At 59.3% G+C, this 22,573-nt stretch overlaps 1 protein-coding gene across 3 annotated transcripts; it reads right to left on the reverse strand.

Moving 5' to 3' along the window:
* Nucleotides 1–193: 193 nt before the first annotated feature.
* MFS16 (major facilitator superfamily transporter 16) lies at nt 194–22,476 on the reverse strand. Of its 3 annotated transcripts, XM_037237697.1 has the most exons (15): nt 22,235–22,476; nt 21,798–21,970; nt 20,855–20,933; nt 20,038–20,173; nt 13,963–14,044; nt 13,485–13,595; nt 12,845–12,930; nt 12,477–12,563; nt 9,124–9,210; nt 3,768–3,899; nt 3,450–3,540; nt 2,509–2,657; nt 1,847–2,027; nt 993–1,108; nt 194–545 (listed from the first exon to the last, which is right to left on the reverse strand). In XM_037237697.1, exons 1-15 carry the CDS (start codon nt 22,315–22,317, stop codon nt 465–467), a joined length of 1,674 nt encoding a protein of 557 aa, XP_037093592.1. In that variant the 5' UTR covers nt 22,318–22,476; the 3' UTR covers nt 194–464. The 3 variants fall into 3 exon arrangements, with proteins under 3 accessions (XP_037093592.1, XP_037093600.1, XP_037093608.1); XM_037237705.1 differs by lacking the exon at nt 9,124–9,210; XM_037237713.1 differs by lacking the exons at nt 9,124–9,210; nt 12,477–12,563 and having other exon boundaries at nt 195–545.
* Nucleotides 22,477–22,573: the final 97 nt, after the last annotated feature.

Raw genomic sequence — 22,573 nt, forward strand, 5'->3', positions numbered from 1 at the left:
TAACCCTCCCCCGACATCGCCAGAGGCGTGTGACTGGACAAATACTGCGGATGCTGGCCGGGCGCGCCGGCTGGTCGGCCGCGGGCGCCGCCAGCCGCCGACGCCGCGGAGCTTGGCACCGACATCGGCGTCGCCCCCCGAGAGCCGGCCGCCGCGGGCCCGGCACCGTGCCCGCGGCGGCCGCAGGAGGAGCTCCGACGCCGTCGCGGCCGGCCGGTCCTCAGCAGCGAGTCTTCCGCGGCTCTCTGGCGGGTCTCCGGCGGGTCTCCAACGGGTCTCCGGCGGGTCTCCGGTGGGTCTCCGGCGAGTCTCCGGCGGGTCCTCAGTGAGTCTCCAGCGGGTCTGGCGGGTCTCCGACGCGGCTCACAGAGCCGGCGCACCGCCGCCGGCCGTGACCCAGGACCGGAGCGGGCCAGCCAGCGCACCGCCGCTCTGTTCGACGCCTCGGGCGCTGCGGCCGGGCTCTAGGCCGGCAGCGCGTCGCGCCGCTGCCGACGCCGGTCCAGGATCGCGAGCACCTCGTGCTTAAGCACCCAGCCCAGTGACTGGAACAGAGGCCGCCGCGCCGTCACGGGCCTGGTCCACGCTGTAGAGGATAGGGTCTTGGGATAAGGTATTAGGTGCAAGGTCCCAGACCAGGCGGCGTGGTAGTCAAAAAGTCGGAGAGAAGGCAAAAGTCTTTCTAGTCGGAAAGAAGGCGAACATTGCGATGCCTGGAATAGGTCGCAACTATGGTCCAAGTACTTGTGAGAACAGAGGATCCGACGTTGGTGCTGTGACAAGATACAGAATCACAAGTGTGTGCATAAAACCTCAAACACAGCCGCCAAGTCTTATGAACCAAGAGAAGTGCCACCCAGTAACAATGGACGGCTTCCAGCGCATGACCCAGCGACACCAGGCGAGTGCGAGATTCCCCGCTGTCGTCCGCTGCGCAGGGCGTGCGTGGCCGGCGCGAGCAGGCACCGCCGCTGAGGGCCGGTGCAACTCACCAGGATGGCGACGGCGTCGGCGCACATCAGGATAACGAACACGCCGGTCCAGTTGTCGCCGGAGGAGACGGCGCCGGCCAGCAGCGGGCCGAGGCCGGCGCCGACCGAGCCGGTGCCTGCGGCGACCACCACAGCCGTCCGTCAGACGCCGTCCGCTAAGACCACAGACCGGCAACCAGACCGCAGACCGGCACCACCCGCGGCCAGACGACGGCAGCGGCGCGACATCACTCACAGTGTGAGTCCGACCACAGGCGCCGCTGCCAGTCACTGCCCACGATCAGTCTCGGCCAGCCGTCAGCCGTCAGTCGTCAGTCGCGGCCTCGGCCTCGGTCAGCCGTCAGTCGCAGCCTCAGTCTCGGCCAGCCGTCAGTCGCAGCCTCAGTCTCGGTCAGCCGTCAACCGTCAGTCGCAGCCTCAGTCTCGGTCAGCTTAAGCCAGTCACAGTCCAGTTCAGCCGCAATCTACCGGGGTCTCGAATCTCAGCGACTGCACCACTGATAGCAGATCCGCTGCGACTCGGCAGTGCAGGCGGGCTTCGGTGCGCACTGCACTGAGACAGGTCGCGCCACCGACAACACTCGACAGAATTACGACACAAACCCTTGACCCGATGCGAGGAGCACACGCGTCATGTGGCTGGGGCTGGCGGACCGGGCAGCTGTGACGGCGAGGCGAGGACCTCCGAGAGACCAGGAGGTAGAGGGGAGGGTGGGGGTGGGGGGGGGGGGAGGCAGTGATGTAAGACACAGCTAACAGCGGTGAGTCCTCCGGCGGTCGCGCTGAGAACAGGACCGCACCGTGGTCCAGTCCCGATCCCGTGACGACGCCGGGCGGGCGCCACACACACACACCGTCTATGATGGCGGTGACGGTAGCCAGCGCCTTGGAGTTGCCCTGCAGCGAGGTGCCGAGGTCGGCCGACACGGCAGTGGTGATGAGCGCGTACGGCCCGTTCACCAGCAGGCCCACCACCAGCAGCATGAACGTGTTGAGGCCGTGGCTCACTGTCGCCACCGCCTGGTACACGAACATCTGACGGCGGCGGAACGGGGTCAGCGGGGCGACGCTGCCAGCTTCGGCGGGCGGCGCCGCGTCCACGGCGCACCGGCTCCGGGTCGTCCGCACCATACAGTGTGAGAGTTCAGTCAAGCAGCAGCAGCTTGTCAGGAATCGCTAGACTGTCGACATGCTACGAGACAGACAGACAAGCAGAGACAGACTCGTCGCAGCGGCGAGAGGTGCGCGAGCGCGACAGACGATCGGCCGTGAGGGGGCGGCTGGCACCACGGCACGTCCGCGCCCACCGTCGCTGTGCTCCTGGCACGGCGGCGGAGCAAAGACAAGCCCAGCGGCCCTCCAGCGCCGGATCACGCACGGCAAACTACCGGAGCCCTCGCGCAGGGGGAGGCGGCGCGCGGCCTGCAGCGGACGCGGGCCGAGGGGGGAAGCACGGCGGCTGGGGAGCCGGCGCCAGGCCGCTAGCCCACCCGCGCCGCCGCCGCTGCCCACCCACCACGGGGATGGCGATCAGCAGCAGGATGACGCAGACAATGCCGGGTGCGCCGGTCCAGTCGTTGAAGAAGCCAGCCAGGATGCCACCCACGATGCCGCCTACGTCGAACAGCGTCGAGAGGTTGGCGCTCTCACTCGGGCTGTAGTCGGCTGCCGGGCGGGCGCGGGGGGAGAGGGTTAAAGGAGAGCGATCGCCAGTCAGCCGGCAAATGACGCGCGGCCGGCGATCGCCAACTCTAGGAGGTCATCGGGGCGGTACAGTATAGGAGTGCTCAAGACAGCAGTAAACGACACAGCAAGGTACCGTGCAGTGATGTGCAATGACACAGACATTCCACGGCGCAGCCGAGAGTACAGGCTTTAAGTGTCGTGCCTCTTACCCCCACCCCCACCTCTGGAGGTGGCGGGTTGTCATCGGGCTTCACGACGCACCCCGCTGCTGGGGCCATATGGCGTCGCCTGCCTCCCACCCCAGCGAGAGGCCGACTCCAACAGGTGGCGGGGGCCCTTGGGACCGATACCCCAGCACTTTTTGGCAGTTTAAGACACTTGTAGAGCTAAAACGTCACGAAAACGGCCCTTCGATGCCAGTCTAAAAGCCTCCCTTGAATTGGAAAACCGGACCCCTATAATGACAATAAAGGACCCCTTGCCTGAAAGGACCCGCTATGCCCCGGTTCGCCTCCCCTCCCCCCCCCCCCCCTGGACGAAATCCTGGCTGAGTCACTGCAGACGTTGTACGTAACGAGAAAACGTTTTCCGAAACCAAGACGCAACGCCACACGGTGCAGCACAACAAGGTCAAATGATGTCAGCGGTTTGAAAACCGGCTGGCGAGCGCGGAAGCCGCGACTCCGCAGTGCGTTCTACCGCTCTTGAACTGAACAGTGAGGCGCAGCGGGGGGGGGGGGGGGGGAGGGGGACCGAGCCATGCCCACTCACCGGCAGTGTGCAGGTAGCGAGGGAGCCAGTACAGGAACGTGTAGCTCACCAGCTTGGCAAAGAACAGGCAGATGGAGAACGGCAAGACGCCCTGAAAGCGCCAGCCACGCGTCACACGACCCGTCACCGCGGCGGCTGCCGGCTGAGGTGTCACGCTCCCCCGATCCGGATCCGAATCCAGATTGCCGCGGCCCCAGAGGCAGCTTCGGCATTCGGGCCAGGGCTCAGATCCGAGCCTGGGTGGGGACCCGGACCCCGACCCGGACCCGGACCCGGACACGCATCCGGATCCGTGGACGCGCCACGGCGGCTCCTCACCGGTATGAGGATGGCCTGGAAGAAGCTGATGGCCTTGTCCTCCTGCCGCGGGGCGACGACGTCTCCGTTGACGGTCAGCTCAGCTTTCGGAGACGGGTCGAGCTCGCTCTGATCGTCGCTGGAGTCGGCCGGCTGCGACGGGAAGCGCGCGGGTCAGCACAGCTCCCCCCTCCGGACCACTCGGCGCCCACCGCCTCAGACTCAAGGCTGTGGTCACGGCAGGAATGGGCGCATCCAACGATCACGGCGTCGACACTGTCAAATATCGCGCTCAAGTATGCTCGCATACTTTTTCGCGTTCCGTAGCGTCATAATAACCAAACGCCAGATTTGGAGCATGAGATAATTCATGGGAAGGAATTGCTTATACTCAATCGCACAAAAAGCGGCGAGCTTTTGTCCAGATAAAGTCCAGCGCACAGCACCGCGCGAGTTTCGTGTCGGCGTACACGCATTGACGTCACACGACTTAGAAGCAGACGACTCTAAATTGGCACCAAAGCAAGGTCTGTTCAGAGAGGCGAATAAAATTGGCGGCCTGATCAGCGTCAGATGGGCTCGCCGATAATCAGTTCTGGGGAGCGTTACCAACGCTCCGATCTAGCGCAGACTTTGGCGCGTTGACGCTGCCCTTGGCTGATATCAACACTATAATCGCCCAGGAAGCAGAACAAAACTTAAATCCGTGAGACAAAATCGCACGGCAAACACGCGTATGGTCTATCGAAGCACGGCGCCAGCTCAGCTTAGGCTGGCTGCGTGGGTGCAGCCATGCACCGGAGACTGGCAGCAAGAACAAGGACAGGACGGAGATGACCTGACTTGATATGGCGGTCCTGACGGAAGTCAAGAAAACGTGTATATATATATATATATATTAATATATATATATATATACGGCCAGTATATATACATATATATATATACGGCCAGTATATATACATACATATATATATATATATATACATATAATATGGGAGCAAAACTTCATTTTGGTAAAGCTGAAGGGTCTATGTCCTCCAGTCTCCCCTCCCAGCGCGTTCCACTCATGTCGATTGGTACCCGCTGACGTGTCGCGGACTGATAGCTTCCGCGACGCAAAACGAACCTCCTTTTATACGGCTTGTGACAGCCACGTCGAGCCGAGCTCTCTCTTCTCCTGGCGTCATAGACCATGTCATGAGCAATCGCGAGTCCATACAGAGTCAATGCAGACATGCCGACAAGTCCACACAATCAGAGTTCACACATAGCCACGCAGACGTGAAGAAAAGTCCACGCAATCGTGAATTCACCCACAGCCACCGCAGACACGCATATACGTCCATGTAATCGTGGGTTCACACACAGCCACCTCAGACACGCATACAAGTCCATGTAATCGTGGGTTCACACAGGGCTACCGCAGACACGCATGCAAGTGCATGTAATCGTGGGTTCACACAGCGCCACCGCAGACACGCATACAAGTCCATGTAATCGTGGGTTCACACACAGCCACCGCAAACACGCATACAAGTCCATGTAATCGTGGGTTCACACAGAGCCCCGCACACACGCAGACAAACCCAAACAATTGTGAGTTCACACAGGGCCCCCGCACACACGCAGACAAGTCCACACAATCGTGAGTTAACACACAGCCACCACAGACGAGCAAACAAGTCCACACATAAACAGGCGGGCTAACTGTGACGTACAGACACACGTCTACGGACTCGTCCAAGGGCCACACTCCAGAGTTCACCGCAGGACGGAGGGACGGATACACCGTGGGGACACACTCTGTTTTACACTTCGCTACGGATGAATACTGGCATTTGCTTCACGCCCAGTTCGCAGTGGTAAACAGAGTGAACCACATCATTCAACCAACGCATACAAAGTGGGTAGATGTCATCGGGGAAGACGTCAGAATAGTCGATACAGATAGATAGCCGATCGTTGAAGACGTCAGAATGGGGAGATGGGCGGATGGGCGACCATCTTTGAGTTCATCCCTTTGAATGCCACCGCAGGTGCGTTGAACATGGCTTTGTGTCCAGTGCAGAAGAAATGCATCTGTACGCTGAATCAGACTGGATCTGAGGCAGAACTTTCCTTACTGTCATATCTCGAAAACGGGGGGCGACCAAAACGAGAACTCAGTGTCATATCAGAAAAAAATGTGTCTCGTGCCGATCATGGAGGAAACGACCTTCTTCGACGAACGGTTGTGCAAATAATTGGCAAGGATGCGATCACTTCGGCGATTTTAGGCTCGGGTTCGAAGCCTGGTTGCACCATGGCCCAGAGCGCCGATATGGCATCTGCAGTCCCTGGTGCCTGATCAAAGATAAACCCTTCCGATGCATCGAAGGTCAGTTCTTTTCGCTTGTTCCCAGTGGAAAGGAGGATACAAATAGTTGAAGCCTTTTTGCACCTTAACTCCTCATGCGTAATCGATGTCCAATATGTTTGCCGTTGCGACGCCCACAAAAGGTCGGGGCGGCGGTCCGACCCGGTAAGCTGCGAACGAAATGGGCATCAATCATGGGAGTCCCGTTCAGATTGCACTTGGAAGCAACCATCTCTTCCATTAACAAGTATTTCGCCTGGCTCGGAAATCACAGCCAATCATGGGAGTTCCGTTCGGATTGCGCTTGAAAGTAACCATCTCCTCCATTATTAACAAGTCTTTCGCCTGGCCCGGAAATCACAGCCACTCATGGGAGTCCCGCTCGGATTGCACCTGAAGGTAGCCATCTCTTCCATTAACAGGTCTTTCGCCTGGCTCGGGAATCACATCTAATCATGACAGTCGCGTTCGGATTGCACTTGAAAGCAACCATCTCTTCCATTATCAACAAGTATTTCGCCTGGTTCGGAAATCACAGCCAATCATGGGAGTCACGTTCAGATTGCACTTGAAAGTAACCATCTCTTCCATAAACAAGTCTTTCGCCTGGTTCGGAAATTACAGCCAATCATGGGAGTCCTGTTCGGATTGCACTTGAAAGTAACCATCTCTTCCATTATTAGCAAGTCTTTCGCCTGGTTCGGAAATTACAGCCAATCATGGGAGTCCTGTTCGGGTTGCACTTGAAAGTAACCATCTCTTCCATTAACACGTCTTTCGCCTGGTTCGGAAATTACAGCCAATCATGGGAGTCCCGTTCGGATTGCACTTGAAAGTAACCATCTCTTCCATTAACAAGTCTTTCGCCTGGTTCGGAAGTCACAGTCATGATGGCACTTCAGGACCTCTCCAAAACGCCCCACGTGCCACACCAGCGACCATACCCACTGGGAGCGTTAGGGGGGCCTGTGTGAACCCTGATCGTATCACTGTCCGCTCCAGCCGAGAAAAAACAACAGATAACCACATGTCACGCGCTCAAAGCGGCGACAGGCTGTACAACAGCTGTGGGAGTCCGGCGGCCACCTACGTATGCTCGCAGCCAGATAAGGCAGATAACCTGCGCGTGCCGACACCTTGACCACGTCGAGACGTCGCACGCCTATCTGGGAGACCGGGGGACAGGGGCTGGGCGTGCCGCTGTGCCGTGACCTCCGCACCGTGCCCGGCCCGGCGCGGCGCTGGTCTCCAGGGCCCGGACGTTGGCCACGGCCGCACCGTGCCCGGCCCGGCGCGGCGCTGGTCTCCAGGGCCCGGACGTTGGCCACGGCCGCACCGTGGCGCTGCTCCGCATCGGGACGCGGCGAGCCGCCGTTCGCGACTCGTTAGGGTCGTTCGAAACGCACATCAGGCGAGAGGCGCCCCTTCAGAGCGCTGAACGCTCGGCGATTCGAAATATTCAGGTCATATCGACGCCTGTCGGTTTTGTCTTCAGTTACGTTAGCTTAAGTCTCAGTTGTTTAGCCTGCCCCGCTTTGCTGCACTGACCTGGTTAATTTGATCACATTATTTGATGTCTACTAATCGCTCAGGAGCTTAACAGAATCATTTGATATTCTCAAACGGCTAGTTCCAGTTCCAGTGATTACAATCGCGCCTCAGTTCACCTTTAGAGCGATAATGTACTTTTGTATTGACGCTCAGTAGCTACTGCCCACGGGCGCATCATTTACCCGTTGGCACATGTAATCAATGATCACTGAGTGCAGTAAAAGTGTAAAACCGAAGAAGTAGAACCAACAACACCCAAAAAATGTACGAAATATATCCTAAACGTCGGAAGACTTTACCGCAGGTATTTCATTGCCGCTGTTATCAAAACGCACATGTTTGTCCCGTTGTCATCTCGAGAGTAATGCGAGATGTGCATAACACGTGTACATACCTTCATGTTCCTACAAAACGTGCATTAGAGATACTGTAAGTGGAGCACAATGTGATAGACACATGTTCAAGTGTGTGAATAGATGCGCGTTTGACTGGATGTTTGTGAGTGTGGGAAGAGCCAAAAATACTGTCAGGTCCCATTACGGACAACAATGCATAATGTATGGTTCAAGCATAAATACAAGTAATGTGAAAAAGTCGTTGGCACATGGTCCAACGACTTGGCCCAAGAATGACCGCCTGCCATCGAGAGCAACGGCGACAAACTTTCTGGAAAAGCTGCCCGACAAATTCGTTAAATACAAGCACGTGCACGCAGCTGAGGGCGGCCACCTTTGCATGCCGCCCGTTTGCCGCGATGCCGCCGACTCTTTCTGTCCCCGTGGGTATCAAGCAGCAGTGGGTGTGCTGCGTAGCTGGGCGGTTTGCACGGCCTCGAACTAAGCCACGCCTTGATCAAGGACGTGTAATGGAGGAGGGGAGGGGCGGGTGCGGTTGGGGAGGGGCGGGGGGCGCCCATGATCGGTATCTGTGGAACCACTCGACACGCGGAGACGGGCTGGTCACCCGAGATGTAGCTCTGATCGAGTGCTAAAATACGCGCTGGGTAAACACCACCTGTACGACACCCCTCCCGGAGCGGCGAGTTCGCCGGGCTGAGTGCGTACAGTAGAGTGCCCCCATGTTCAGCGCTGAGGCACTCGCGTGACAGCAGACCTCCGTCGCCATAGCCGCCTCCGAACGTGCAACGCGACGCGTGCATGTACTGCTCGTGCTTCCTTGGTGACGTGCAAGTGAGGACAGCGTGTGAACATGCCCGCGGCACGTTTCAATGGACTGTACCGGAAGAGACTCTCTCGATAAAGTGTGGCACATTTATACACGCGGAAAAAGCTGTGACACATTCTTCAGGACTACGTGATATTTCCTCTGCCTGGAATTTCCATCCACGATGCCACGATTCCACAAAGTTTGGGTGCTAACGTGAGACTGACTGGAAGCGAGAAGGCGGTAACGGCATCCTTTCAATACTCACCAACGCTCACCGACCGCCTGACCCGCCTCACCCACCTGACTCAGCAGAGGTCGGCGCTCGCCCTCGGAAGCGCTGTGCGGCTGGCAAGCGGCGCCGCGGCCGGGCCCAAAGCTACCGTACCCCTGCGGCGGCACAGACACACGAGCGCGTTCACAGGGCGTGCGACGGCCCAGGCAGCCAAGCCCCGGCTCCGAGCCCACGCCACATGCCGAGCAGGGGGAGCTGACGCCGCGCGACGCCCGGCCAGGTCCCGGCGACCACCAGCGGCAGGGTGGACAAGGCGGCCCCAGCCAGGCGCAGGCGCCAGGACTCCCCGTGGTGAGTGGTTAGACCAGGCACAGACGGCAGGCACGGACGATCCCTCACAGTTACAGTCCCGGCAGGTCATGACAGGACGACCACGTGGCAAAAACTGGCTCAGCCAGGCGCAGACAGCAGGCACAGACAATCCCCTTGGGTCAGTCCCAGCAGGTCGAACAGGCTCCCATGACAAGAGGCACGTCCGCCAGGCACCGGGACTCTGTCAAGAACGGGCAAGACAGCGGAGGATGCGCTGGTGCGGCTGCTGGAAAACGGACAGACTATGCACAACCGAAGACGAGCTGACGTGGCTACCACAGGGTGGACGAAGCTCATCTTTTGAAGACACATTAAGCGGCAACCAAAGCAAACCAGACTTCAGTCGCACCGGGCATGCTGGCATCATGCTGGGAAGCCAAGCCGCCGCTGACGGCGCTGATGATGATGTGGGATTTCAGGGCGTGTCGACGTCAGACGTTATATTGTGTCGCCGCTGGGACACGGGGACAGCGAAGACGCTGTCAGCTGCTACTGATGTCTCGGTACCACTCCGACCCGGGTCCCACTCCGTGTGATCACTGCCAGGGTTCTGATGCTGCTGATGTCTCGCTACCACTCCGACCCGGGTCCCACTCCGCGTGATCACTGCCAGGGTTCTGGTGTTGCTGGTGTCTCGGTACCATTCCGACCCGGGTCCCACTCCGTGTGATCACTGCCAGGGTTCTGATGCGGCTGATGTCTCGGTACCACTCCGACCCGGGTCCCACTCCCGGGGTCTGATGCTGCTGATGTCTTGGTACCACTCCGACCCGGGTCCCACTCCATGTGATCACTCCCGGAGTTCTGATCGCTACACGGCGAGATACTAGGCATTGCGGTAGGCTATCAGCCGCCAGCGGCCTGTGCCGCAGACCCGAGGTCTGCTGCATTTGTTTCCCATGGGAAACTATGCGTGCGGGGTTCGATTCCCCGCAGCGCCTGGCATTCCTGTCAGGGTGGCAGGCAAGCGACGCCACATCGTCTCGGTTACTGAGTGCGTCGTAAACCCACAGCGACGGAGATGGTCATATGTTATGAATATTGCAACTCCGACGAGGAATATTGCAACTCCGACGAGTGTTTGCCCAGGGACGAAGAGGCTCTGACCAAATGACACTCAGTTCAAGTGTACAGTCATGACCAGAAACAAGTGGTCTACTTCACTATCTTCGCCAGTGGCACAGGCGGCTTAGATTTTGACGTCCGGCAATGACAGTGCGCATTGGGCTAGCCTTCAGACTGGGACAGGCTGCGCACACTATCGGTTTCGACACGCAAAAACATGACCAGCTATATCCAGTATCGCAGCCGCGGGGGCCCGTATCAGAACCACAGCCGAGAGCCACGGAGTAACCTGCGTCGCCGGGGCTCGCCGACAAACCAGCTCACCCCGAAACCACCCCGAACGCTGCAGCCGGCGCCGCGCGCGCGCACAGCGACAGACCCCGGGGGCAGCCGGGAGCCGCGGAGTAATCTGCGTCCCCGGGGCTCGCCGACAAGCCAGCTCACCCCGAAGCCACCCCGAACGCTGATATCGGTGCCACGCGCGCGCGCCTAGCGACAGACCCCGGGGGCAGCCGGGAGCCGCGGAGTAATCTGCGTCGCTGGGGCTCGCCGACGAGCCAGCTCACCCCGAACGTTGCAATCGGTGCTACGCGCGCGCGCGCCTAGCGACAGACCCCGGGGGCGCCCTGAAGTGCGGGGGGGGGGCGCTCGTGGGGTGGTCGTGGGCTAATCCGCCAACATTGCGCCGGCCAGAGGACACCGGCGTAGCAAAGTTCATTCATTCGGGTGCCAAGGAGCCCGACATTTCCTCATGCTATTGCACAAGTGTCTTGGGTTTCGATGGCCTACTCTTCCCTGTGTTCAGGATCGAGCTATCAGCATCGAGCCGGAAGGCGGTCAATCCAGCCTCTGTGGGCCGCGGGCAAGTCAGATCGGGAGGACGGGCAGGTTGGGAGATGTGCGAATTCGTGGCGCAACGAATTACCAGCAGAGGAGCGTGGAGGCCGGGACGGCTGAGCAGAGTTCGGATAGTACGAGTCAATGTTGCCTCTCCCCCTCTCCCTGAATTAAAGCCCAACTGGACGATGTCTGCCACAATGGAGGACAGCCGCCCCGCATCACGGAGTCCGCCCGTCTCCCCTCCCCCTTCTATCAGTGAGGAGGGGGAGGGGAGGTGAGGGATGGGGAAGAAGCTAAAACAAGGCGCTGGTGTTGATTTCAGGGTATGCGAGCTATCAGGCCCACCCGCTGTTACCACTGACCCGCCAACCTCTCTGAGTGGTCACGCGCCGATCATGTGAACACAAACCGCCGAAGACATGGCGTGCGCCGCACCTCTGATGATTACATACGAGCACAGAACGTGCTCCTGTCTCTCGTGATGCCACGTCACACTTACGCTGTCTGAAGAGCAAGGAAACTAAAGCACCCGAGCGACACTTCACTTGACGGGATATGTAGCTCTGTGCAGCCCCATTTGTTTGCTTTTTTTCTTTTCTGTTCTTTTGTTTGTTAAACAGACCAGCTGGTCACATGTTTTTGTTTATAATGACAGCCTGATACTACGCTTCACGCCCTCACGCATCCTCACGAACCCAGGGACTTCAGAGCCGGTGACGGCTGACCGACCAGGCGGTTATGGCAAGCATAACGGGCTGAACTGTAAACCACGCCCGACTCTGCCATCACCTACGAACAGACAAGCCGCAATCTTGTGCCCATCAGTGTTCTAGCCATTCTAGATCAGGGCGCAGTCAGGCGCGGTGAGATGGTCAAGGCAGTCAAGGTCGAGCGCACGGGCAGGGAAGGAAACCATGCAGAAGAAAAGGCGCTTCTCACAGGCGATGTAACAGCTCCTACGCAGGACTATCCGCTTTCCGTGCACAAGTTGTCCGAAATCTGGAACGAGCCTTTTCGATACGCGCCCGCGCCCCATCCTATCATCCTTAGCCCCGCCTCTGCGCATGCGCTCCCGTTTTCCGCCACGCGGCGTGCCACTGCGCATGCGTGACTGCACGCGACCAGCGACCGGCTGACTACTCACGGTGGGGCCGGCGTGGACGGCAACGTGCGCGGCGCGCGGGGAGCCCGGCGCGGACGTGACCGACTCCTCCAGCAGCGACGGCTCCGGCTGAAAACGCGCCAAGCTCAGGGGACGGCGGGCACCGCCGCTGGCACGCCAGGACAACCCGCCACCAACACACGACAGACATAAGCGGCGAGACAACACAAGCGGACGCACGCGTCCCAACGTCCCAAGGCGGCCTCGATAAGGGACACGCTCGCGCCAGCGCGCGTCGCCGGCTGGCGGGTCGGCGGGTGGCCAGAGCGGCCGGCGCCAGCGGAGGACGGCTCGCTCGGCCGCCGGCGTCCGCGGAGGCTCGGCCACCGCGTCACGTCACTCTGACTCACCGCCGGGGGCGGGTCGCAGCCGGCCTCCGTGGGGTACGGCGTCAGGAACAGGAAGTTCAACACGCCGCAGCCGGCGATGAAGGCGCCTGCGGCAGCGGCGGCGGACGTCACGGCGGGGTCGGCGTAACGACAGAGACTACGGGGCAGGCCAGGCGGCAGCCCAGCCCGGCAGGGAGGCGGCCAGGCCGGCGCTCAGCCATGCGCCACGTAATAGGAGTGGCGCATTCCGCCAGAATTTTACAGCGAACCAAACGAAAGCACGTGGAAAAGTTTTTCGTTGAACGGGGAATTGAGAAACAAAGAAAGCTGTGCAAAGGTAACAGGCAGAGCTTGTTTACCTCGATGCAGCCTCTGCGAATAAGCAGCAGGGAAAACTGAACGTAGTAACGATGAGTTGAATTTCAGACAAGCGAAACACGGCGGCCCTGTGATGCTAAAATAGGCATGCTATCAGGCATGCTCTCGGTCATGTCTGCTAAAATACACAACTCCTAAAACAAAGACAGAACACTACAACAGATACACTTAGGAACCTCACCTCGATCACGCGCGACGCGGAAAAACGAGCAGCGCGAGGGGATCGAACGAGGAACCTTCCAGTCGTACCTCCGACCCCTGCCCCTCCGGGCCGCGTACTCACTCGGCACGATGAACGAGAGGCCCCAGTTATAGTCGACGAAGGCGGACGCCATCAGCGAGCCTAGGATGTTGCCGACGGACGTGTGGGAGTTCCAGATGCCGAAAATCAGCCCTGGGGGCAGACGGACGGGCTAGAGTGAGACAGGCCGCGTGCCCGCGAAAGGGGGGGGGGGGTACAAGCCAAGATATTGGCCAAGGTACAAGGCCAGCCAAGGTCAGCCAAGGTACAAGGCCTGCCGGCAGTGGACACGTCTCAGCGAGATCCTGCAGGTGCGCGGGGGATCCCCTGCCACACGATGGGCGCACCGAGCACATGAGCCGCGTTTTCCTAACGGAAGCAAACGCCGATTTGAGAGATACCGCGATCCCTTCTCTGCACCGCCATCCGCCAAGATCTCGGCGGCAAACTCGTCTGTCTCGCGGCTGCCGCCTGCCGTGCCGATTCCTGGCGGCGGCGCGGCCGGGCCGTCACCACTCACCGCGCTTGCTCTTGCCGTTCCAATTTCCCATGACGGTGACCACGCCCGGCCAGCCCGAGGCCTCGAAGATGCCGCAGGCCACCTGGCGGGGCAGGGCGCGTCAGTGTCGGCGCGCGCCGGCGGCAGCGGGCCTGGAGGCCGGCTCAGACGACACCGGCGCGCGCGCCGGCGGCAGCGGGCCTGGAGGCCGGCTCAGGCGACACCGGCGCGCGCGCCGACGGCAGCGGGCCTGGAGGCCGGCTCAGGCGACACCGGCACGCGCGCCGGCGGCAGCGGGCCTGGAGGCCGGCTTAGACGACATCGGCGCGCGCGTCGGCGGCGCATCGGCACGGCGTGTGCACGCGTCACATCTTTTTGTTGCTTATTGGTGTTTTCGGGCGTTGACTGCAATGGTCATTTTGCGCCCACACGCATCACATCACAGGTATGAACAGGCCCTGCCAGAGGAAGCATGGCGTCGGGTGCGCACAGGGGGACTGACCCGAGTCGAAACAGACGACACATTTCAACTTCCAACTTTCAAGAGCCTTGTTCCTTCCTGACGCCCTTAACATCGGGATGACGTTGAATTCCGCAAGAATTGGTGGAGGGGGAGGGGGGGGGGGGGCGCTCCCTCACGTCTCCACCTCCACTGCACCAACGGGTGTGACCGTAGACGGATACAGCTGCAGCTGCCGCAGCCACGAGCATTCAGGCAAATGACCCGTATTAGCATCACATGCATTGTTCGTCCCTTATTTTCCTTCGTCAAGTCTTAGCAATGATTTGAGAGCACCTAGGGAAGTGAGCTTAGACAGGAAAAACCTCAGGATCCAATAACACCGCAGTAACCAGCAGCGGTACCCAGCCCAGTACCCTGCCAACAAAACCTGTGTCATAAAATGATCTGAGCAAACTGTTCGCGATGTGCTGCCCCTATACATCTCAGCGCAGGGCACAATGTGAAAAGTAGTTCTATACACTCAGCTCGTGAGCGACATCTGTCCATCAAGAGGGTCAGCTCAAATACGAGGCGCAAGCTTGACACGGAAGGCCACTGAATCGCACGCGTCTGACTTGAACGCTCTAGCATTGTCTATGTGAAAGCAACGATACACAGCATTGAAATGCAGTCAATTATAACGTGCACAAAATGATAATCGTGCACAAAGTAGCATCTGTCGGTACTCGCTGGGTGTGGCATATCAATCGAGTGAGGTAACAGAAACGCAAAGGCCAGCCCGACTAAAGCTTATGTCAGACGGGTACGAAACTGTGAAGCATAACTCATATCTCATTGATCCTGAACACGACGTAAATCACCCCACAGCGTTGACCAAATTAAACTGACGCGAATTTAACACTGAATCCACCAATGTGGTACCAGTTCCTTAGTAAACACCATCATGTCACAATAGTCGTCTAAACTAGCAAGGAATATTCACGATGCCAATACCGTGGCAGATCCACGGCCCCGTAAAAGAAGACAAACCAGCTCAACCTGGTAAATGATGTCAAAGGGCGACGTGCCAAGCACAAGGCCTTTTTCGCATGATCCAGCCCCTTATTCCCGCAATCCCCTTTAGAACCGTCGTTGAAGAACGTGCTGAAACGCGAACTGCATTCAGTTTGGCACTTAATCCTCCAGACCAAAGTTTGAAGTCTATGATATAGACCAAAATGCAATCAACACGTGGTTTTCACACGGTGACACAAAAGTCTCGTGATCTCGAGAGAAAGTCCCGTGACCTCAAGAGTGATCTCGGGCTCCATATCGGGTTCCCGGATCTCGTTACGAGAGAGCGCGCAGCCGGAGCCAGCGGCGCGGTCAGCCATAGCTCCGTTGTTGCCACTCATGGTACAAGTCACAAGTACTGACCCATTACAAACACGACCTGGAGACACCCGATACTGCAGCCACCGAAAATGCTGATACTATAGCTTGAGCCATCTGTATGCTTTCAAAGGTAAGAAAAACGTCCTTCCGTTTTTACTTCAATACGGTTGAGGACGAGTAATGAACCAGGGACGAGGGTCAAAACGAGCCCCACCTTCCCTGGACGTGACCCCGTGCTCCATCCACATCGCACATCTCCTGGTGGGTGCCCTGGGCACGCCACTGCGCGCCGCTGGTTGTTACAACTGGCCGCCAGAGGGTGGCATTCGGGCCGTGTACTGTAAGGCCATGCCGCGTCAGACCTGACCAGCAGACTGCGCCAGTCGGCGAGCGTCGAGCCGTCGCCCGCGGGGCTCGGTGGGCCGCGGCACTGACAGGCGGTGCTGCCGGGGTCACGGACCCTCTCAGGCGGTGCTGCCGGGGTCACGGACCCCCTCAGACGGTGCTGCCGGGGTCACAGACCCCCTCAGACGGTGCTGCCGGGGTCACGGACCCCCTCAGGCGGTGCTGCCGGGGTCACGGACCCCCTCAGACGGTGTTGCCGAGGTCACGACCCCCCCCCTCCCTCGGGCGGTGCTGCCGGGGTCACGTCCTCCCCCTCAGGCTGTGCTACCGGGTTCACGCCCCCCCCCCCCCCCACCTCGGACGGTGCTGCTGGGGTCACGGCCCGCCTCACACCACCCCGCTGTCAGGCAGCCCTCACAGCTGAGTGATCGCAGAAGTCGGCGGCTGAATGACGATGAATCAACTTGCCAAGGCTTTTACGGTTGTTACGTAAGTGGGACGGCTGCATTTCTAGGTTGGCATACGCCAGTCCGACTGCAATCACAGCAATCGTGCGTTCGAACCGCACGAGATTGGCTCACATTCAACTGAAAAATACGTGGGATATGTCTAAGTGCGTATCGGGTTCTGATCGGTACGAAACAGTGAGGAGCTGCTCTCGCTGCAACGCTGGCGACGCAGCCAAATCATAGCGTGCTCAAATTAAGGACCGACAATATCACGGCATGTCTTGTTCTGCCTTTGTCTTACTTTACCGGGACCGAATAACAGCAACTTGTTTGAAAGCACAACGATAAGCGAACAAGTGCAGCCAGGGAGGACGGGGCCGCCCCAACTCTCTGGTCCACGTTACATCCTTTTCACCACAGATAGCTCCTGACAGAAATATAAAAATAATTGTGATGTGTCCTAATTAAGCACGCCCCCCCCCCCCCCCCTAAGCAAATCCTCCTCGCGCCCTGGGAAGCGTGATCAGAATCGGAGCTTCTTAAACTTGGTCGCATATTTATAACCGCCCAAAGATGCATGTCACTAGTGAGGCTAAAAAGGGCAGGGATCTTCTAAATGCGGCTAAAACCTATCACGGCTCCATTGTGGCAGACGAAACCGAAGCTTGGAAGCGTGTTCGAGAACGAGAAAAGCCGACGGCACACCTGATAGTCAAAAACTCTCAATCAGTACCTGGTCATCATCTCTCCCCCCTCCCCCTGGCCTTACCGCGGCTCTCGCTACGACTGACGGCTTCACCCAGCCCCCCCCCCCAGACCTCGTGTTCGTCTCAGCTCGAGCAGTTGGGCCCTGTTTGTCACGTGTTGGCCGGTTGCGAGGCAGCGAGGGGGGGGGGGGGGAGCTGTAAGTCACGCCCGTCCCTGCAGCCGTTTCATTGTTCACCGCCGGCGACGTCAGTTCGTCTCCCACTTCCGTCACTTTCGTCTCCCACTCTCCCACGTCTCCCACTTTCTCGCACCGCTCGTCTCGCCGGAGACGGCACCAGCCGAGGCGACCAACAGCCAACGACGTGCGGCTCCAGCGACGAGCGCGGACGACCGCCCCACGTATCGGTCATGAGGTCATGAAGGCGAACGTACCCCCTTTCGATCGTCCTCCGTACCACAGCGAGTCCGAAACCCTGGTCCTTCGGCCGGGTCCGCGTGTCAGCCGGTTTCCCTGGTCGGAGTCTCCGGCCTGCTTCCGCCGCCGCGGAAGCGGTCGGCAGTCGGATCTCTGCCCACATGAGAACCGCCTAATGCCACTCGAACCGAGCGCTTAACCCTGTCGTAAGGACGAGATGGGAGCAGTGTCCGATAACGCCCGTGTTTCGCACCGTAAGCGCCGTCCGCTAGCCACCAATGGTCGACAGCAATCCCGCAGGCGGAACGAAGCAGAAGTTTGAGACCGAGCGGCGCGGAGCACTCCGCCTGTGGCCTTCGGTCCGTCTTTGAAATGCCGCCGCTGGTTCGGCGGAGCGGGGGGTCGGGGCGGCGGAAGTCGGTGGGGGGACGTCTCGTTACGGCCGCCGCCTGACTGAGACGGGCCGCGGGGTCGACGCGCACCTCCGGGTCATGTCCTGACGAGGCAGCTGATCACGTGCTCACGTGCTCGGCGCGTGATGAGCGGGAGGGGAGGGGAGGCGGGCGCCGCCGGCCGGCGGCCTGCCGACAACAATAGCGGCCGCCAGAGGGAGAGGGGAGCCGCAGGAGGGAGCGCCCCCCCCCCCCCACCCCCCACCCACCGAGCCCGACGGTTAATTAGCGTCTGGCGACAGCCGACCGGGCCGCCGAGTCGGGGGTTCTCAGGACAAGGGAAGACTGGTGAAAGCAGCGGTACTGGGCGTACGGACGGCTGCCAAGGCCTTTGTTACATAGAATAGGAAGCATGGATCGATGTTACCTTGCCAAAGCCAGCCACAAGCCTTACACAAACATCTATCACTGGGATTGAGGTCTGAAGTGAATTCCACGTACAACTGCGTGTAATGACACAGCTAAAGCGATGGCGAACGGGGCTTTAGGGCGCGCCGACTACTTTGGTCATATGGCGCCCAGACACAGCAGACATATTTACACAAATGATCCGGCTCTTTAGCCAATCTTAAGTATGCCAAGATATCAAGCAATGTACTAACACATTTTTTAGTCAGATGGTCTGAGTTCCACTGCTAACAAAGAGACATAAGCAAATATTCGACAAAGCCGACAGCGGAGCAAAGGAAAACCCTCCGTTGGTGTTCATAGCGCTAAGCATTACCCATTACCTGAGCTAAATTCAGACGGCGGAACAAAGGAAAACCCTCGGTTGGTGTTCATAACGCTAAGCATTGCCCATTACCTGAGCTAAATTCAGACAGCGGAACAAAGGAAAACCCTCGGTTGGTGTTCATAGCGCTAAGCATTGCCCATTACCTGAGCTAAATTCAGACAGCGGAACAAAGGAAAACCCTCAGTTGGTGTCCATAACGCTAAGCATTGCCCATTACCTGAGCTAAATTCAGACGGCGGAACAAAGGAAAACCCTCGGTTGGTATTCATAACGCTAAGCATTGCCCATTACCTGAGCTAAATTCAGACAGCGGAACAAAGGAAAACCCTCAGTTGGTGTCCATAACGCTCGGCATTACCCATTACCTGAACCAAATGTATCTGCTGCGCGCGTACGGCCAATTCGATCTCCAAGTCCGAATCAACCCCTAGCGAGGCCTCTTCATCAGCCAGCGACCACCTATAGACATACCGCCTGACCGTGTCGTTTGCCCACCTGGCTGGCCGGCCTGCTCGGCGGCGCCGCCCCACAGCGCGAGCCGCCACCGCCCCGGCAAGTCCGACCCTGTGCAGCCCCGCGCAGAGCGTCCGACCCCGCACCGTCCGGCTCAGCTCACCGCCCTCCCTCCTATCTCGCGCCAGATGCTGTCCGCGAGCGCGCGGCGCGGGCCTGTATTCAGCCGTCCCGGCCTGTTCGACCGGGGTCTGGTGGGGAGCCGGCTGTTTTCGCCTCATGTCTGATGTGCGGGCCCACGGGCACAACAAACCGCGCCACAACCTGATAACGACGCGCTTCGCGCCAAACGGCCGTTACATCAGGATGGGCCCCCGACTGGTTGGTTGGGAAGATCGGTTCAAAGATCATGTCACTCAGTCAAACCTGGTAGAAACAGGCCCACCAAGAAGTTTGCAAACCATACAAAAGGCTCGCACCCTTCAACCCGCGCCGCACTTGTAATCCGCTCTAACGAATCCCTGTTTCGCGCCATTTCTGGGGCTTAGTTGCGGCGCGCCAGCCCTGGCGCCGCCACCCCACGCAGGTGGGGCGCGCACGCGCACGCGCACGCAGCCGCCGCAGGCGCGCGGCGGCCCTTTGTGCGGCGGCGCAGGCGGCCGCGCGGCGTGCCGGTCCAGCCGGCCCGCGTCAACCCTCACCTGGATGATGATGAAGAAGGCCAAAGAGTGCACGTTCCAGTAGTAGGCGGCGCCAAACAGCCAGACGAACACGGCCGACATGAGCATGCCGAGCGAGAGAAAGTAGCGCAGGTCCATCCGCTCGGCCAGCAGCCCGCTGTCGGACGGGCGTCAGTATACGTCAGGCGCAGCATACCCCACCATCGCCAGGGTCTCCTCCTCGGGGCCTCACGGACACTCAGGAGAGGCGGCCCCAGCGGTTCCTCTGACGAGGCTGCGCGGAGGCATACGTGATTCGCACCTGATGCCTCATTTGTTTCCATTCACACGCAACGCCCATAGCCCGTAGGGTTGACACCAAATCCGTCCAAAGCTGGGAGCCACCCTTCCAGCCGTTCCTGAAGGGGCTTGGCCGCTGCGGCGAGGCAGGCGGCGTCACAGGGAAGTGGCATAGTCCAACGGCGGAGGGCGACGCCCCGGACCCAGCGACAGCTCTGAGCGGCTGATGAGCGGGTCAACAACCGTTATCACCCCGCTGAGTGCGGCGGGTTCGACGAAAACTCCCTCCGCCGGCGCGTCTAAACACGGCACCGCTCGGGTGGCGGCTGTGCTGGCCGTCGACCTATGCGGCTGTCGGCTGTCCGAGGGGGAGTCAACGGGGGGGGGGGGGGGGGGGGGGGGGCGGGAGGGGGAGCGAGAGACCACAGTCCTCCCCGGTTCTGACGGTGGCGGTTGTTTAACGGGAAGCCGGAACACCGCCAGCTCGGTAAACACCCGAAGAGAGGGTTCGAGTAAATGGGACGTGGTCATCGACCAAATGAGCTTCCTAAAGACGTACCTGAAGAACATGAAGAATGCGTAGCTGAAGAGGTAGGACGAGTCGAGGAATCCGAGGAGAGTATTGGAATCCTCGCCATCTGAAAAACAGCACGTCGTGTTCGGGTGAGCGAGGCATTCGCGATAAAAATGTGCCTGACGGTGCTTTAATCCGTTATATCCCAATCATGATTGACTGGTTTGTTGCAATCAGGGCGGACCATCCCAGAAAAAAAACACGCGGAATAACTACGAATTTTACATGTCTCTTCACGTAGCGCCATAAAGTTAATGTAAATTTCCAAAAATTGACGGGCGCGACTACCCCCTTTTAGCCCCATACGGCCGGCTTTTGGCGTTCATCATTTGTGTTCTAGTCAAGTGTTCAGTGTTCATGTCAAGTGTTCTAGCAGATGGTCAATCTAAGGTCCTTAATCCTTTCGTCTCTATGGAACCAGCGCCGCGTGACTATCGACAGCCTGGGCGCGCCCTGCGAGGTCACGCTGCGGAGGGTCACACACGCTCTCCGTGAACGCCGGCGGCGAGGGCTGGTCATCCGGCTTGACCGCTGGTCACCCAGCGGCCCAGCGCTGGGCCCGTCCCGGGGGCAGTGACGGGGCGAGCTCGTCGCCACGCGCCGCGCTTCGCGAGGGCCGCCGGCCGACGCGGGGTCGTGCTGGTCCGCGCCGGTCGCCCCGGCGAGCGGCCGCGGGACACCTGGCGCCCGACCGAGCGGAGCTGGGGGCCCGAAGCTCGGGGTCCCATCAAACGCCGCGGCGGCCAGGCACGCAGCTCCTGGCAAACACCAGCCCGCTCACGTGGGAAGCGCGGGGCGGCTGTCATCAGCCCTCCACAGCACAGAGACTGGCTACAGCGGCTGGAGCGGGGCTGTTTCGACCCGAACCCGGACACATCGCTCAGCAATGGTCGAGTGACGCCGTATTCGGACGGCAGGGTTTACGCACCGAATGGTTTCCAGTCGCACCAGTGAGGATGTGCCGTAGTGTTGATGTAGTATGCCGGGTCTTTGGCGGTGCAGTTCATGTTGAGCACGTTCTTCACTACTGAGATAGGCTTGCGGGAGGCATGGTAGGACGTGTACGTCAGGAAGGTCAGCACGAACACCAGCCACTTGAAGCTGAAAGAGCGCCCCCCAAATAAGGCGTATGAGGGCATGTCATGCCTGGCATGAGGCCGGCATGAACTACACCAGATGCAAGCAAGGAAGCACACGCAAGCAAAACACAAACACAGTCATAAAAAACAGGTTATACTCGCAAACCGTTAAGAAACAAAAATCTGACATGACAGCTTACATTTGAGGTGGTCCACTTCTTTTTTTAAAATCAAAAACTGAATTTTTCAGCATCCAAAGGCAAGACATTTAAAGACCTTCACTTACCTAGCGTTTCTCATGGTGCTATAGGGCCTGGGAAGCCATCCCATTTTCTCCAAAAGCAGCATTCCACACGGAAGATTCGACATCTTGCCCCAGTATGCAGCGCCCCAGCCAGCTGGGAACGAACAGTGCGGTCAGATGTCGGCCTAGATCCGGCTGCTCTCGCTCTGCGCTGGCAGGCAGACCCTCTTCGACGCGCAGCTGGCGACTACGCCACCTCCCGCACCTCCGCTGCCCGAGAACAACAAAACACAAGGGAGACCTGAGATCCACTCATCAAGGACAGGGAATTTGGTAATGGCTGTTGGGATATTTGGATAGTTTGGTAGCACTTATGGTCTA

Source organism: Pollicipes pollicipes, unplaced genomic scaffold, assembly GCF_011947565.3.
Source record: "Pollicipes pollicipes isolate AB1234 unplaced genomic scaffold, Ppol_2.1 Scaffold_2555;HRSCAF=2994_pilon_pilon_pilon, whole genome shotgun sequence".
Classification (NCBI taxonomy): Eukaryota; Metazoa; Arthropoda; class Thecostraca; order Pollicipedomorpha; family Pollicipedidae; genus Pollicipes; species Pollicipes pollicipes.

Bases quoted from the DNA above. Each gene is read 5' to 3' on its own strand.
- MFS16 (XM_037237697.1), bottom strand. From the start codon at position 22,317: ATGTCGAATCTTCCGTGTGGAATGCTGCTTTTGGAGAAAATGGGATGG. The intron at 12,564-12,844 runs GTGAGTCAGAGT...GCGCGTTTTCAG, and splicing joins GCTGCGACCCGCCCCCGGCG to CCGGAGCCGTCGCTGCTGGA. The intron at 2,658-3,449 runs GTGAGTGGGCAT...CCCGCCCGGCAG, and splicing joins TCGCTACCTGCACACTGCCG to CCGACTACAGCCCGAGTGAG.